Source organism: Opisthocomus hoazin, chromosome 9 (assembly GCF_030867145.1).
Source record: "Opisthocomus hoazin isolate bOpiHoa1 chromosome 9, bOpiHoa1.hap1, whole genome shotgun sequence".
Classification (NCBI taxonomy): domain Eukaryota; kingdom Metazoa; phylum Chordata; class Aves; order Opisthocomiformes; family Opisthocomidae; genus Opisthocomus; species Opisthocomus hoazin.
The window spans coordinates 37147445-37165409 of record NC_134422.1 but is presented as its reverse complement, the minus strand read 5'-3'; the positions used below and the strand labels follow the sequence as shown (position 1 = coordinate 37165409).

At 45.5% G+C, this 17965-nt stretch overlaps 1 protein-coding gene across 5 annotated transcripts in view; it reads left to right on the top strand.

The window, feature by feature from the left end:
• Positions 1-17965, top strand: part of HDAC4 (histone deacetylase 4) — a 264827-nt gene that overhangs the window by 167821 nt on the left and 79041 nt on the right. For all 5 annotated transcript variants that reach the window (XM_075431189.1, XM_075431191.1, XM_075431187.1 and 2 more), the window contains 2 exons: positions 3410-3531; positions 16248-16379. In XM_075431189.1, coding sequence (XP_075287304.1) covers positions 3410-3531; positions 16248-16379 — 254 coding nt within the window. The remainder of the gene's footprint in view (positions 1-3409; positions 3532-16247; positions 16380-17965) is intronic.

The window sequence follows — 17965 nt, the reverse complement described above, 5'->3', positions numbered from 1 at the left end:
TGGAAGAGAACAGATCTCTTAAGAGTATTGGACACCACAGCGGTTCTGCGTCAAAGGCTGTGACATGGAATAAGTTCCACTGAGATGTGAAATAGCTGTCATTCCCCTGGCCCTTTGGGGCAGGCTGCAGTTGTCCACTGAGCTGTCCAGATGCTTTTGCCATCGGTATCTTGTATCTGTCTGAACTTGATTCAACACTGTCAGTTGCTGGTGCAACATGGAGTGTTTATAGTCGGTGAATATTTTCTCATTAGTCAGTGATGTTAAAGGGTATTGTCCCGCACAGACAAGCGGATCAGCCCTCGAGACGAAAAGGGACCAGTGTTAGAGGTTTTGCAGAGTATGGTCACAGTCCAAAGGGTCTGCTAAACGAAAGAAAGGAGCTTGGTAATGCTCGGTAATGTTTCTTGGAGGCTTTCACAGAGGTCTCCCTCAGTCTTCAGCGCTGCGGTATTCAAGCCACTTTGTAAATTCTGTTTAACATGTACAGCTCCAGTCTCTATGTATTTATTTAGAATAGCTTTGTGGACTATAATTTTGAGATTATGTTGATGGTAGGCAACAGCAGAAAAGGTTCTTTCGAGTTTCGTTGTCAGACTGTCCCTCCCATGGATTCCGAACCCGCCGGACAGCCCTGCTCCCAGGAGGTTTGGTTCTTCAAGATACTTAACATAAGTAAGAGTGGCTTAGCAGGAACACAGACAGCACCTCGGGCTTAGCAAACAGGGCTGTTATTTCCCTAGGAAGCTGTCAGAAAGGCACTTGGGAAGTAGCCACTCAAGGCGGTAGCAATCATGAAAGGGAGTTTAACTGAGTATTTGCGTGGTGGGGAGGTAGAGAGATATAACTGCACACTAAACTATTCCAGCGTACGTAGGTGTCTGCAGTCTCTGTACGCAAAATATTCCAGCACAGATACGTATGTTGGAATATCTATTCACAGACTCACAGAATGGTCGTGGTTGGAAGGGACCTCTATGGGTCACCCAGTCCAACCCCCCTGCCCAAGCAGGGTCACCTCCAGCAGGCTGCACAGGACCTTGTCCAGGTGGGTCTTGAATATCTCCAGAGAAGGAGACTCCACAGCCTCCCTGGGCAGCCTGTGCCAGTGCTCCGTCACCCTCAGAGGGAAGAAGTTCTTCCTCATGTTCAGACGGAACTTCCTGTGCTTCAGTTTGTGCCCATTGCCCCTTGTCCTGTCACTGGGCACCACTGAAAAGAGTCTGGCCCCATCCTCCTGACACCCAACCTTGAGATATTTATAAGCATTTATGAGGTCCCCTCGTCTGAAGTATCATGCGTGCTTTGCTGTGCGCGTAGGTCTTTGAAGGACCTCGGAGCTTGAAGAACAGGGGATGTGTTATGCGAAGGTATGTGCGTTCAGGAATGCCTGAAAACTCGGTGTAGCGTCCAATTTCATCTCTTTCAAGACCTCTGAAATTCCTGAACAGGCACACGGAGCAGTGCGTTTTGCTCGAAGCGGTGTAGGACCCCAGTCCTCCGGCCGTATAATGTATTCCTGTTTGCAGAGTTAAATATCTGTCATTCAGCAACCCCGAAGCACATCTAAACAGGCCCTTTGAGTTCCTGCGCATTCCCTGACAAAGCGATGAAAATAGCTTCAATGTACGTGATTGTGCGGCTTAAGTCGTGATTTAAGGAGAAAAAGAAAAAAAAAAAGAGAAAGAAAAGCCTATTACTTGTATAGGCAAGAGCAAAAAATGTCATTGTGTGGCACGATGGGTCTGAGGGCTCTTGGCTTGCAGCGGCCGGGCTTCCTGGTTGTGAAACATTTCTCTGTGCTGCCTTCCCATGGTGGGAGCAGATCCCGGCGGAGAAAGCGACTTCTGTTTTCAGGAGGGATTCAAATATTTTTCAGTTTGGTTCTGTTTTGCTTTCAGGTGATGATTGAACTGTGCGTGCGTGTGGGCACTGATTGGTGCGAATGTAAAAGAGTACACGATGTGCACGAATGACAGTGAGAAATACAACTGTGTGAGAGCCCGGAAAATGGTTCTGCCTGTGTGTATGGAGACGTGTGGAATATAAAGGGGGGAGGATTAGGAAACCACAGTGAATCATACTGCTTGGTAAGAGCTGTGGGAATTGAAAATTTTGATGTAGATGTTCGAATACACTTTTCAGAGGTTTTCTGTAACAAAATCGTGTCGGAAGTTCAATGCATTTTCCTGATGTTTCATTAGTTCCCTTATTTTCTGAAGGGTAGAACTTGTAGTGGAGTTGATGGTAAGTATCCCACCAAACAGCCTACGTCTGATTTGAGCTTTCAAAACGTACTGCTTAAGGAATTGGATGAATTGGTGTAATTTTCATCTGGAAATGGCTCATTTTGGTTCCTTAAAGAACCTTTCATAGGAGAAAATTTTTAACCAATGTCTCCAAGAATGCCTGGTTATTAGGCAATGTAAAATTTCAAATACTCGCTTCTTTTGACAAAGTGCTCTCTTTCTGTTGTCCCATATTATTTACTATTTTGTAGAAGAAACACAGGGTTTAAATTCTACTCATTTAAACTTAAAACGTGAGATTGTTTGATAGTCATATGGCTAAATCAGTCATTCTGTTGAGGTAGCTACTCTGGTAACATGCACAGTCTGGAGGCTTCCCAAAGTCTGTACCGATGGGGTTGGTAGAGCTCCTGAGAAACAGCAAAGCTGGGCACAAGTCATTAAGTAGGAGAGATGCAGCCAGCAAACTGGTAGGAGGCTTAGAAAACTCATTCATTATTTAATATCCTTAGCAAACAGACTGTAATTTACTTCCAGCAGCCTGCTCAAACAAAGCTATAAATTATCAGCTTCGCGAAGTTAATCTGGAAAGGTGCTGAGTACTTTGGCCCTATCTCTGCTTAGGTACTTGGGTCGGGAGGTGGCGAAGCAGAAGGCAGAAGACCACCTATGCAGGGTGGCTGCTGTTAGCCAGTTTAAAAGTGCAGCACCTGGTGCACTCGTCCTTCAGTTTTATTTCATGCTCAGACTTTGTCTACTGTGTCTGGGTTTTGTTCGGTGAAGGGAAATTGTTCATTCGTGCTACAGTTGGGGGGAGTAATGGCACCCATGCTTACCTTCAAGGGTACGACTTAGCAAAACCCAGCCCACCTATATGCTTCAAATTGTGCTCATGGTTAAATACCTTCACGAGTTGAGCCATGCTCAAAGGGGTAATTCTTATACTGAAAATTAAGCATATGTTTAGTTACCTCCCTGGTATTAGACTTTAGTTTCTTTTTCACGTTGAGTGCCTAGAAGGAGAAAGATTGTACCAAGATCTTTTCCTTTGTGCTGTTCCCCACTAACTAAAATAACAGACGGGGTGAGGCTGCGCTTGTTCCCTTCGTGTGTCGCCGATGTAAAGCGTCTCCCTTCTCTTTCTCTTTCCTTCTGTGCAGGAAGACACAGCACAGCTCTCTGGACCAGAGCTCCCCACCCCAAAGCGGCGTATCCGGCACCTACAATCACCCTGTACTGGGGATGTACGATTCCAAAGACGACTTCCCACTCAGAAAAACAGGTAGCGCTCCCGTCCATTTTCGGTGTTGCCTACTCTTTTGCTGTGACACTTGGTCCTCTTATTTTTATATTTTTTTAAAAAGATATGTTACCAAAAAGCTGTATTTCATGGGGTGATTTGTTTAACAAGCACCCACTCCGTCCTGCTTCCGCTTTATCTGTCACTGCGCGCAGTGTTAAGCGGGAGGCTGGAGCTGCTCTGGGTGTGCAGAGATGCAAAGCTGCAGGCAGGAGACAGCAGCATTGTGTGTCAGAGTTGGTGAGATGTTTTCACAAAGTCAAAGCTAATACAGAGATCTGGGTGTCTGAAGTCGAAGCGTGTTTTGCCGAGTGAGAAAAGTACCAAGAAAAGTTCATTTCTTCTGGGATTTGCATTTTATATAGAAGTTTACACCTAAGATAAATAAAAAAGTTTCTGCCGGTCAAAGCCTCGGGACTTCCTGCAAGGGTTTTGGTTCACACCTAGACAGTTGTTTCTCAGTTAGGTTTTTACCTGCATGGTGGCTAAGCAGGTCAGTTATTTCTCAACTAGATGTTATGTAAAGCAGGTTGTTTTGGTTGGCTGTGGTCCTCGGCTCCATATCGCATGCCTAAGCCAACACAGCCTCAGCTTCTAACCTGGCCAGCTCGTGATCCTCGGCTGCTTCCTTCGGGGAATAGCTGAACTTCCACAAGCTCAGCCTGATTTGGGGAGCAATGCTGCTCGCGTGGATGGTGCGGACACTGCTGTGTGTTGGAAATCACTTCAGAATAGGAAAAAATCTTTTCTGAAAAGATGGAGTGGAGGTAAGAGGAAAGCAGGGTGTGATTGAGCTTCGTACCTTCTGCAGGTGCTGCCTAGCTGTTTTTCAGGTATGCTTTGTGGATCTTCAGATGTGGATGATCAGTGATACTCAAAAAGTGTGATATCCTTGTGAAAGGGAACAGTGGTGGTGTGTTAAACAGATCTAAATCAGTTCCCAAGAGCTGACAGCCCCTGCTTTTCCTTCTGTGAGGGTTGTAGGTGTTCCATGGCACTTCTCCTGATGGTTAGAAGCAGAGCAGGTGTTAGGTGCAGTGAATGGTGTAATTCAATTCTTGTTACCCTTGTAAACTTGGGTGTTTTTTTCTTCTTTGACCGTCTGACGAGAAAAAAGTACACCTCCACACTGCTGCCTTGTGCCTCCTGCCTCCCAGTTCTCTTCATTAAAAGACCTTTTGGGGAACGTCTCTTTCTGGACCATAGCACCTGGCCGGCTGAACAGATCTGTGGACGGATTCGCATCTACTGAGTAGCAGCCTGTCTCCCCCCTCCCCAGGCATGGTGGGCTGGGTGGCAAGTGCCAAGCACTGAAGCTGCACAAGAAGTCAATCAAAAATGGGCAAGCCCCTTCCAGGATATGTTGGTTTATTTTCCTGGGCGCACCCTGTACCTTTGGTGGTGGGAGTTTTAACTGCACCTTTTCTGGAGGACTCCAAAAGCAGAGCTTAGAAGACTGGATTTGCTGAAGGGGTAGGGCATCCTCTAATCTCTGCTTCTAGATAACGGAAGACCAGACACCCCATTAGGTGCAGTAGATGCTGCTGCATCTTCAGTGCCCAGGACAGCCGAAGCAACACCATCTGGGCTTTGGGATTTTGCCTTCCCTACGGGAGGTGAGTGCTGGTGGAGGACTGCCCTCGAAGGAGACTTCCTTCAGCTCTAAAGCTGGCAAAGGACAAAAATGTGCTTGGTGTATGTGTCTGCCTGGGAGGAGCAATGCAAGCTCAGGCTGCTAGCAGCCATTGCTGCTGATCGCTTCTCTGCTGAAGGCTTTCAGGCTCCTCTGAGAAAGTGCGGTGTTTGCACACAGGGAAGCATCCCTTGGCACTATTCCTTATCGCTTAGGGCCTGTGGACAGCACGATTCGAAGAAATTTTTAGCTTTCCTCTACCTTGCGAAACCAGGGGATCCATTTCTGGTGTGTTAGCATCCCCACAGCAGAAAGGGACTTCGACGTGCTCCCAAACCTCTCATGCTCGTCACTTCAGGGGACCTTACTTGTCGGAGTGAGTTTGAGGATCGGTTGCCCTCCTTGCTCCCAGTGTTAGGGAAGGGGATTTCTGCAGAAGGAAGGCGTCTGCATATCTTGGCGCTTCGCGGCTTCCCAGACTGTGCTCTCAATAAGACTCTGGCTGGATAAAAGCCCTGTCAGAGAAGGGTGAATTGAGGATGATAAATGTATCTAATCACATTATTGAAAATGGAAGCAACCAAAATCATTGTTGTTTTAAAACAGAAAGATGTTGAGCTGATTTTGTTTTTCCAGAACGCTGATGCTGATTGTTTGCTGGGCACCAGCATGAATCTTTTGGGGACTAGTCTGCGAAGTGTCCGAGTTCACTTGCGAGGTTTGGGGGAGGTGGGGTTTTTTTTTGTTTTGTTTTCTTATATTTTCCTTTCAACGCAACAGCACGTCAGTCTCTGGCACAGCGATACGCTGCAGAAATCCCAGTGCCAAGAATGTTAAGTTGCTTGGAGAAGAAAGGCTCCTGAGCAGTCTGGTGTAAACAAAAGGCAGGGAAGGCTGGAGCCCATCCTAAATAAAGTTCTTTATTACGGGTGAGCTTTTCAGATATTTGGCACCAGGCGAAACTCTGGCTTTGCGTTTGTAATTTAAAACCGCCATATTGTGTAGTCCAATTTTATTAAATTCTATTAAATATTTGCAGTTCAAATAACAGAGTCCATCACAATGCAGTTCTGATTACCAGGACTGGAATCCGACCAACACCATCGTTAGGGGTAGGGTGAGTTAGGGGGCTGCAGGAAGACAGTTTACATGGTCATTTCTTCCAGGGCGCTTTTTCAGAACTGGCAGCCTGGCCTGCATGTTGAGAAACTGTTCAGGAAGAATAAATATGTCGTTGCACTGGGTTTTAAAAATACTGCCTTTCTTTACTCTTATTTAAAGCATCATGATGTGGCCACAGTTTATCCTTCTGTGCACACTTAGAGATAATTTGGTAGTCTAAAGCCTGAGTGTGAATCTTGTGAGAGAGACCCGGTGAGCTGGCCACGTCCGCTTTGGTTAGCAGGAGACGTGTGCGTCAACGATGTCTTCAGAGTACTTTAAAACCATCAGCATGGGGAAATAGGCAACGCTCTCCTAATGCATCCTGTCCCCTGAAATCCTACCCTGTCTGATTTGTTTTACTGAATTATGTTCCAGTTTCTTGGCCATTTTGTTTCTGCATGAAATTGTTTCCCTGTCAGGCTGCTGGCTGGTGCAGTTGCTAATTGCTTGAATCCTGTTTTTAGCCTGGCTTGGGGATGAATTTCGCTCAGTTCCCTCTATTGAAACACTTTGGGACTTTCTCTTAACTGAACCAAGAACAGTTCAGTTGGTGCTGCTCCTGCTTTTGCTATTAAATTAACGCAAGGATTTTTTTTTTTCCTCTTTTGCGTAGTTTCCTATCTTATATACACGTTTCCTTTAGTGTACACATTTTGTCCAGCTATTGAGAGGGGAAAACAGAAGTGACCTTTTCTGCCCCCAGATCCAGGTTGGTACCTTCCAAATTTAATGAAGCTTCGTTACGTGCTGTGCTGGGACCCTGTAAGAAAATCCCTGGAGAATCTTTCCAGAATGATTTTGGAGTCTGGGCTGGGGCAGCCTTTTGCAGCCTGTTTTGATAACTGTAAGAGTTGTTTGTCAACAGCTTTCTTGGAGCTGCTGAAGTTGTTTTTGATGCAGCTCTTCAGCTTTGTGTTTCTAAGGAATATGATGTCCTCATTTTCTCCCCAGGAGCAAGGTTGTTCATGGCGTTCCCTGCTTGCTGGAATTTGAGCAGTGAACGTATTAAAACATGGTCTTAATTAGAAACCACCGTCACTGAGATTCATAGAAGACTGAAGAGAATTGCTTAACTTTTTAACATGCTTTTCCTCTTGCTTACATAGGGTTTTTTGTTTGGTTTTGGTGTTTTTGGTATCCTGTGCAAGACTGGACCATGTCCTGTCACACACTAGTTTTCCCGCTTATTCCTGCATAGAAATAGGGTAAGGATTCCTCGCATTCATTGGGACTTGACAGCTAATCAAGACTTCTAATGAAAACCACAGCATTTCAATTAGTTGCCATTAAAATCAGAAGGAGTTTTGCCAAACTCGGCACCTGCTAGACTCGCCTGGCCAACACACATTCAGCTCACTGGGATGCATGAACGGGAAACATTTCTCTGTATCTATATTTAAACCTGCCCCCAAAATGTGAAAAAGAGCTAATTTCTTATGAAATACTCGTAAAGGATGTTCTCCGGAGTCCGAAGTGTAAAAATGGCTGTGTCTGTCGGACCCGTGGGGGATGTGAAGCTGGCTCGGATCTCCTCGTGGTTTTGCTCCTGGTGCTGGATAAAGCAAACCTTTCCCAAGGCAGCTGCTCTCCTCCGCCCCTCCTCGTGCCCATGCAGGAGGGACCTGCGCTTTTTCTGCTGCGGGTTGCTGGTCTTTAAACCTTTCTCCTGACAGGTCTGTCAGCAGAGGTGGGATTTTTGATAAAGCTGATGTTATCAAAAATGCGCCGTTGTTTCACTTTGTCCCTTTTTTGTTTGTTCTTCTCCACTCTCAGGCATTTGGCAAAGCGCTGTGGTCCGTTGCGCACCAGAAGGCCTCTTGCGTCCGTGAAGAGCAACGGGTGGGCAGTTTTGGGTGTCTTTGGCTTGGTTCCTGGGGCTGCTTGGCCAATGGCTGCTGTAGCCACGGTCACTGTTTCGTGAAGCGTTGCTTAGGCTCTGGGTCCTGTCTGTCCCTTTCCCTCCAGTATCACAGCTGGCTGCTCTGGGGAGGTGAAGATCAGGAGGCCGTTGATGGGCATGAAGATTTTAAGAAGGCGAAGGATTCCTGTGGTCCCAAATATGTTTTCACTGCAGAGCTGTGGGATAGCGTGTCAGGGTGTGAGTTTCCACTATTTCCAAAGCTAGACCGAGCTGAATGCCAGACTGGGAGCTTACAAAGACATCTTTGGCAAGTATCTGTCTCTGAATTTCCTGCCTAGATAGTAAATGAGCGTGTGCATGCGTGTGGTATGTGCTTGGGAAGAAACGACATGCAGAAAGTGTCACAGACCCCTCTTTCAGCTCCTTTTCTCTGGGGGCCAGGGAAGACAAGTATCCTACCCGAAAACCTTCCATCTCAGCAATGCCCCTTGCCTTCTGCGCAAGTCATGACAGAAGAAGGAAGAACTGGTTATAGGTCAAGTACTGTCTCTTAGGGCTTGTGGGAAAGAAAAAAAAGCTGTCCTCAACCTTCACAGGCACACAGTTAAGAGCTAGCAGGAAAGGTCCAAGTTTTTAGCTCTGCATCATTAGACCATGGCTTGTGCACTCCTTTGCTGCAGTGTCTTCCCTCAAAGAGTACAGGAATGCAACAAACAGGAGACCTCTCCTCATGCTTGCCTGTATGTGGTGCAGACAGGCAGAGTCTGGCCCATCTGCCACTTGGAGGGCTGCCCTGGCCAGTGGTTTTCCTGAACTTCGCCACCATTTGGGACCTACTGCAGAAGGAATTTGACAAATACGTCTCCCGTGCAGATGTTCCCGGCAGCCACTTCAGCTTCTAGGCCACCAACCTACTCAAAAAAATAGAAAAGGCCGATGTTGTTCTTCTGGCTGAATCAAGCGCAAAGAGATTGGGAACGACGACTTCTGCTAAGGCCCAGCTTGCCCTTGGATGGGTGATGGTGAGATGTACCTAGGCTGCAGGGTCCTGGTCGCTTGCTGCCATGAAGCAGGCAGCGTGCTCCTTCCTTACCTGCACGCTCCTGCCAGGCACCACCAGTCAGCCCTTGTGCACAGTGTGCGCTCGCTGGCGCGTGGTGGAGAGCCATCTCCTGTTTGTTAATACTCTTCTTTTTCCATGCAAAAGAGAGGAGCGTGAGGGAGGAAAGCATCCAGCATCCCATGATGTTGTTGGTTTCCTCACAGTATTGCAGAAGCACAGGGTTGTTGGAGTATTATTTGCAGCTAAGCAGGTAAAATTGTTCTGAACTTCTTGCATTTGAAAGAAAGAAAAGGGAGAATGAAAGGATTTGTCAATAATTAAAACACTGCATTTGTCAAGAAAGGCGTAATACCTGGCTGCGTTGGTTCTGATTATTGGAACGTTTTAAGTGGTTTGTTTTATGACAAAGATTGTTTAGAGGAAAATAGAGTAGGCTGAAATCCCGGTGTAGTGTGGGAGTATAATTTAGAGAAAATCTTCGAGCTTTGTATGGCGTGGAGTGCCACTCAAGTTCAAGAGCATCTTTGCTTTCCCACCTACGTTGTCCTTCCAGCTGAGGTGGTCAGAGGTCTGGCTTTCCTGGGCAGCTCGCTGCGTCCCCGGGACCCGCGCACTGCCTCGAGGTGTGCTCTGCTGCGAGGGGGCACGGACCTGTGTGAGAAATCCCTGTGGGGTTATAAATACCGCTTCCTGCTCCAAATGGAGGACGTCAGTCTCTCTAATCTGAAAATAACTCATTAAAGACAAAAATGTCTTTATTACTGTGATGCTGTGGAACAGATCTTCAGCCCAGCCCGCTAAAATTTCAAAGAGCAGAACAAACCAAAAGGCAGTTGGAGGACCAGCAAACTTCCCATCAAAGTGCTTCTTGAGGAGTATCAGCCATGATGCATCCAAGGAGAAACCTCTTCCAGTAGAAGACCAAACAAAGCCTTCTGATTTAGTGTCACCTTTGCGGAGCAGGGGCTCTGGGAGGCCCAGGACCTAGCCGTCATCATTCAGTGAACCCATCCTTCGCCGCCTTGGTTATTTCAGCTCCATCTCCGCTTCACAGGGACTGCCAGGAGCGTGCACCCTTTCACCTCTGCGCATGCATGTGTATGTGTATATGCCCAGGTTTGTTCTGACCGGAGCTGAGACACTTAGACTTTGGGCCATTGCATCTAGCAGAAAGGAGAATCAAGTCTGAGGTAGGAGAGCCTGATGCGTGTGTGCCTGTCCTCTGTGACACAGCTTTGACCACGAGCACTGTGTGAACGGCATCCAGAGTGGTAACTTGGAGTGATTTCTCAAACAGAAACACAACAGCGAAGCTCTAAGGAAACCACGTGTCTCTTGAGGCATGTCCTGCCGGGTTTGGAGTGCATCATTGCCCTCCTGGCCCTCAGCAGTTTGCAGATGTGTGTGACGGCATGAAACTGATTTTACTGGTTTTATGTTGCGCTGTTACAGTTCCTTGGAAGAGCCTCCAGGGCAGGAGGAGACTGGAGGTAGGGTTGGTCCCTCCTTCCTGTAGGAGCAGCCCAACGTTAGGCAAGAGGAGGGGACATGCTTGTGGGACAGGGCAAGGAGGCGGGGAAGAAAGACAAACTGCCCAGAGCTGGCAGGGCAGCGCATGGACTTGGTCATCATGGCCACAGCAGGAAGGTTTCTAGAACATGTTGCAGCTGAAAAACAAATGCTTGGTTGGTCCATGGGACTCTGATCTGACTCTGAAGGGTGGCGGGGACACCACCATGCGTGTTTTGACCTACCTTGGACTTTTATATATTAACAGGTTACATTTCAGTAAAATTCAGTGGAGTTCTGGAGTTTAAAATGCCTGTAGGGGTTTTTTGGGAGTAGCTCATTTTAGTGTAAGGAGACTGTCCCCAAAAGTTGCAGCTGTGGTGGGTCACTCACTGGTGTCTCCCCGGTTTTGTAGCTGCTCCCTGCCCTTGCGTTCAGACAGCTGGTAGCTCCCTCTGGTATAGGCACTGCCGTTTTTTGGGTGCTGTACAGGAATTGCGTGTTTTTCTCCTACCTTCTGCAGAGCTCTGTGCTGTTTTAAACACTTTATTGGAGAAACTCGCTTGGAGGACCTCATTCTCTCTCTTCTATTCCTTATCCCTTTTCAGATGTCTCTTATCTTTCGTCTCCGAGAATACTTTGAGCTGTGTAAAGCTGCTGTCTTTATTTAGGCTTTGGGACGGGAAAGACAGAGACAAGATGTGGCATTTCCACCGATTTGTTTTTCTACTCCGGTTTTGGCTGTTCACAGCGGAAACCTTCGCGGTGCTCCGTGCCGCTGTGATTCCGTGTGGTTTTGTAGTCAGGCAAGCAAATGATAATGAAGCTGTAAAAAGCGTCAGCGTTGTGTGCTCAGTTTAATGGGTGTTAAAGCCTGCTTTCTACTGCTGAGATGCTGCCGCTACTGAACTTCATGTGAGAAGTGCCAAATATTGGCCTTTGATAAGTTTTCATTTTAAGGACATGGTACTTCCATAAATAGCCCTTCCACAGAGCTCTTACACAGGGCTCATGCCAACACAGAGTTAGGAGAAAAGGAAGAAAACCCAGCAAATATCTGTCATTTTCTAATCATGTACCTGTGTGCCTAGGCATGTTGTTTCAGGTGATGCTGTCCAACATGGTACCAAGATCATAAAAAGTAGTTTGTTTCTGCAGAGGAGCAGGCTGTATTGTTTTTATTCTTGTTTTGCTTTCTAGTTTAGGAATTTTCTGCTGCCGCTTTTGCCCTGTGGTACCTGTCTGCACTAGGTACATGTGTGGGACAGTATTCTCCTTGTCCCCCTCTATGCTGATGCCTACAAGTATCGAAAATCAAATACATCAGCTCACTTGGCCTTCAGAGGGGTTTGAAAATCAAATACATCAGCTCACTTGGCCTTTGGAGAGGTGACAGTGAAACAATTTTCAGTCTTTTTGTTTGACCACAGGTGAGCTTTGCCACGTCCAGCTTTACCAGGTCCTCCTGACTAGATAGGTCATGGCTGACTGTTTTTGGAGAGGAGAGACCACACCATGCGTACGGAGGAGCAGTGATGAAGGTCTGGGATAGCGCCAGGCAGGGGGCAAAGAAGCCACAGAGTGGGGAGTGTATGCTCAGTTGCAGAACCAGTCATCTCTCCTGCTTAAGCAGAAGATAATTTAACTTTATTAAAATTCTGGGTTGTGCAGAAGGCCAGTTTCAGACAGTTCTCTCTCTTCCTCACCTGTGTTTAACCATATGGTTACCTGGACCTTAGATGAGAGACAAGGTGATTGTGTTGGCCTTCGCCTGGCTGGTGAGGCTTAGTATGGAGCTTAAAAATAATAATAAAAGAATAACAGCCCTTCTCAGTCCCCAGCCCCTGAAATTAAGATGTGCAAGAACTGCGATCGAGGTTTTCATGGTGCACTGTTTGCTTTTTTTTTTTTTTTTTTCCCAAATGTGGATGGGTAATGGGAACAGGGCAAGCACTGCCCAGGACTTTGTGTTTTCTGACTTACATAGACTTAATGTCAGATTAGTTCAGCAGCTTAGGGAATGCAATTCTAGGAAGAAAACAATGAGAGTGACATAAATGTTGAAGAATTGGATTACATGGGTCCTGCTGCAATAAATGACGTATAAGAAGGGTGACTTGGGTTTGAGCCTGTGAAAACTAGGGAAGCTTTTGGCTTATGTTCTAGTTATTAATTTGCTCGGAGGAAAACAAAATATTCTTTGTATAAATCCTTATTATAGGCCAAATTAAGTATGTCACTGCTTAAGAAATCCCACTGGCTTTGTGGAAGCTGACTCAGACTTGGGCATCGGCTTCATTTGTTTGCTAAACAGGAGTAAAACTGATTTTTTGATAACTTCATGGCGTTTGTTTAAAGGATTTCACCTTAAGATGTAGAAGACCAGTACGTTTTGTAATTTATTTCTCTGAAGTTTACGCTGGTTAGCAGTGATGGGGAGCAAGGCTTTGTTTGGGCATGTTGGCTGACAGGGTGAATGTGAGGAGATTTGCAGCGGAATTGGTGTTCCTGGGAGAACATGGAACCTGTGTTGACTGTCTGGTATCGATAGTTACATGGTGCTTAAATTCCTGTTTTATACTGTAGAAGGACAGCTCTCTTCAGCTAAATTTTTTTTTTATATAGTAGTTTAGAAAGCTTCTGAATAAGCTTGAATTATTGTTTTGAGTTTGGGAAATGGCTCTGTTGAAAGCTGCATCTTTTATTACATACTATATGTAAATTCTTTGCATTTGAGACTGTTCTGCGCTGCCAGTGCTGAATTTTAATTCATCTACTTTGGTCTATACAGCACCCAATTAAAAGCGTGTGGGGATTATGCTCTCTGAGGTCGTGATGACATGTTAGATTTGGGATTATATCTGGGGGATAAACAGAACAAAATCACAGCGAACTACACAAATGTGGTGCTTTAAATAGACTGTTTGGTGTTTAAAAACTCGATCCTCCGGCTGAGGAAGCGAAGGAGAAATATGTGGAGTAGTTTTGCCTAAAAATAGATACTGCTTTCACCGTAACCTATTCTTAAGGTGTTTTCTCTTTCAAGGCTGTAATTTTCTATGTTCGCTCTCTCCCTGTTAGATGGAAGGATGTTTTTATTGTGGCTTTATGTATGGGACGTATCTGATCTGGTTGGGTAATCTGGGAGCCCAGACTTTTTGTTCTTCTGCTCATTTTTGAGGTGTTTCTGATTTTTTTCTGTATTTATTTATCAATATCAATTTATTCTCTGCATTTGAAAGCCGCACAATGACTTGTCTGTTCCCAGCAGAACACATACTTCAGATGAACACCATGCAGGGTATAAATTGCCTATGGATAAAATCTGCGCTCAAGTACGGGTTTTATTGTCATGTTTTTCTTTGTCAGGAGACAGATCCTTTCAACAGCTGTGGCATAGGCTTCTATTTCATGTGCTGGTTGGCACTGCAAATGTATCTAAGATGGAGGTATCGGCATCTAGCTGTGACATGTTCCTATTTGTTCTTTGAAGTCTTGACCGGAGCATCTAGACAGTTACTAATACTCAATATTTGGAACAAATTACAGCTGTGGATTGAAGGACGTGGGGTGAGGTACCGAGTGTTCACGTACCCAAAGACTACTTTTAAAATAGTAAGTCAGCTTCTGTTTTGAAGAGAACTTTATAAAGTAGCTAGTTAGAATGTACGCTTGTAGTTTAACTGGTCACTCTTCGAATATTGCCCCCAAGCAAACGACAGATTTTCATTCGGTCCCCTGCTGTTTTATATGCAAATAACCAATAAGATGATTGCCCCTTTGCTAATGCACCTCATACTGCATTTTAAGCATCAGCTTGAGGAGTCTGACACTTTTTTTAGAGCTCCCTTTATCTCTTGCTGGCATTTTTCTGTCCGAAGTATTCATGAAAAGCTTTTTTTTTTTTTTTTTTTTTTGCCTCCCAAAAGTTTCATCAAAGAACTGTTTTGATGGCTTAACTTCAAGCATTTGATCTTGAACTCGTCAGCATTCTGATTTTTTGAGCCCTGCAATTAACGTCAGGCTTGATCTTTTACGTGACCCAGTGGTCAAAGCCAACTGTATGGAAATGTATCTGCAGCCAGACTCAGTTTGTAAACTCTATTTTAATTCTTCTGAAGAAATGTAGATTATTGGCCCTGGAGTGTAGGGAGCCGAATGTATCGGTAGTTAATGGTGAGAGCACAGGATCTGCTGTTTCAAAGGGATTAAGCCGCAGAGTTGTTAAGAGGGAAAAGATTGAAAAAAGGAAAAGATTGGGCCAGTTCACAAATCTCATAACTGTCAGGAGCTCTCAAGCACCAAAGCAGATATTTCGTCTATACTCGAGAGATCAGAAAGTTTACAGAGAAAATCATCTTGCAGGAGGAATCTTGACTTAAGGCTTCATTACCTTTGTAAAAACTTGATAAGCTGTGCTGTGCAAACGTGTTCAGTGTTGCCAGCTGTCATTAACCCAGAGGCATTAGGGGTTCCCTGGAGCTCTGCTTTGACTTTTGGAGAAATGAAATCTCAGGATTTGGGTATGGCAGAAGCTTTTAAGAGAGTCCCTCAAAAGTATGATGTACACAAAGCGAGTCAGACTGTGGTCTCAGGAAGCTCATGCACACCTGCCCTTGGCAGCCCTGGATTTTCAGAGTATTTGATGTGTTTTTAGATATGGTTTAACTTTGTGGCTGTGATGATGTGAGCAAGTTGCTCCCCAAATAAACAAACCTTCTCCTCCCTGGCATTGCCTTTGGCCTTGGCCACACTCGTGCCCTTTTCTTGAGTTGACGCTGGCTCCAGTTGACACAGCCTCATCTGACTGCAAGGTGAGTTGCTTCAGGGAGGTGAACCAGCCAGAAAACATTCACCTGTTTTGGTTGTGGGGGTTTGATTTTTGTGCTTTCTTTCCCCCTCCCCAACGTACCTCCCTACGCCAGCTCATGCTGGGGTCAGATGACTCCAAGGGCGTGGAGCTGCCCGTTTCAGCAACACATCGCAGATAGAGTCTCAGCCCCACGGTGATGCTCCTCGCTGACCAAACAGCAACATCTTGGTTGTCTCACCAATGCCCGTGTTGATTTTTTTTTTGGTGATCCCACAAGTTAGGTTTACCGCTGGCTTGGAAGCAAGTTGGGCAGAGGTGGGAAACTAGGGGATGTGAACGATGCTCTCCGCAGTAGTCCGAATGAGTTCACAGCAGATTGTAAATCTGTGTCTTCATTGGAGAGAAGACATTGCAAGACTATTATTATTTTTTAATTAAAATGCTATTGGCTTTCATTGCCAGTGAATTCAGATATCACATAGGTTGGGACCTGCTCATTATATTAGAAGTCTTTGTTCCAAATATAAGCTATCGAATGACTGGTTTCATTGAGGCTTCTGCAAATGTTGAACTGCAACCCGGCCTTTGCGTCGAGTGAAAAACTACTGAAATAATATTAACCAAACCACTGTTGACTTTTCCTTTTTCTGTTCAGCATCTGAACCCAATCTGAAGTTACGATCCAGACTAAAGCAAAAAGTTGCCGAAAGGCGGAGCAGCCCCCTCTTGCGCAGAAAAGATGGTCCGGTGGTTACTGCTCTTAAAAAGCGCCCGCTGGATGTCACAGGTAGGTTGGGTAAGCAACAAATCTGCGCCGGCAGCCACATACTCAATGAGAAGTCCCTTTCCAAAATTAACTCCTGCATCTAGTTAACGGTGCAGTGTGGATGTCTTGTGTGCCTCTCGGTGCTGGCGAATCCTGGAGGAAGTTGGCAGACTTCGGCAGTGGGTGATGCAGGTGGACATCAGCAGCGTTGGTCTGTTGGGTACCCGCCTGTTGAGACAGCGTTACCAATTCGGTCAGCTTTTTTTGTGGATTAAGACATGTAGACAGAGGTAGATATGCCACCAGAGTCCTATGGTTTTTTTCCCAAGCATTTCTATGCTCTGCAGCAACAGGTTGTTGAGAAATAAGATTTCTCAAAGGTGATTCTATTAATGTCCATGAGGAGGCCATAATTCATGGCTGTCATCCTGCAGCAGTAAATGCTTTACAACCCCTGTTTGTTTTAGGCTCTAGGCAGACTGCCATAGTTCCTTGTTAAGTAATTACGCCAAAGTTTTAAAACACATAAGGCATTTTTTTATGTATCTAGCTGATATTTCTGACTACTTATTTGACAGTTTCTTGTTGAGAAATTATACTCTTATGGGAGTAAAGTTTGTAAGGAGGGATCAGAGTAAAAATAGATTATATAGATTACCATAAAGTTAATTCTTAGCACCATCTAGGGATGCCTCTGTGTAAGTACCACTACGTGACAGTGTTTCCAGACTTGTCTCACTTTAAGGCACGCTGTCATCATTCAAACAAACTCAGAGCGAGCTCTCCTGAGAGAGCCGGGTGGTTTCGGGAGACCCTGGGGCAGCTGTGCCCCGTTCTGTGCCGCAGCCTCGCTGTTTGCGGAGGGAAGAGATGATTTCAGCAGCTGAGTGTAATTTATGTCAGATCTGAAAATCTAATTCCCTTCACTCCTCATATATGGGTATATGTCACTTGGCTTTTAGGAGAAATCAGACCCTAATGGCTGACTGTTTTGTCCTAGTAGTGCCTTCAGAAATGGCAGTGGAAGCTCCCGCTTCTCACTGCGCCTGGACCTGGCTCAAGAAGCCAGCCTGGAGCCTGGCTAGAAGAAATATCTGACTTCTTACAGTAAGAGGGGACTTTTGAATGGAAAATAATTTTTAAAAGAAGTCTCACTTCAGGGAATAGAAGTTACATTTAATCCCTGAAGAGTATATCTTCATAGAGTCACAATTTGAATGTCCCAGGTACTTTTCCTGTGTCTAGGTAGTATGCACGACATCTAATATGTTGTCGTTAATGACGTGGTCTCAGAAAAAGCACGTATTTTCCATGCAGTCGGATATTTCCTTCAAAACATCTAAACTCTTCAAAGTTGCTTTCCATGGAGAAGTTCAGTGTTAGGTGCTCAGCTCTCTCTTTGCTACTTTGGAGGTACTTGCAAGGATCGAAATAGCAAAATAGTACGTACAGAATAAAGCCACAAAAGAAATTACTTTTAAAAGTCCCCTAAATTGTAACAATTGGCTTATATTTCTACTGGGGCGTCCTAGAGCATTTACGAGACTGCTGCGGGCTGAACCACTGCAGCTGCTGGGAGATTCTTCTGGCATTGGGCAAATCCTGTG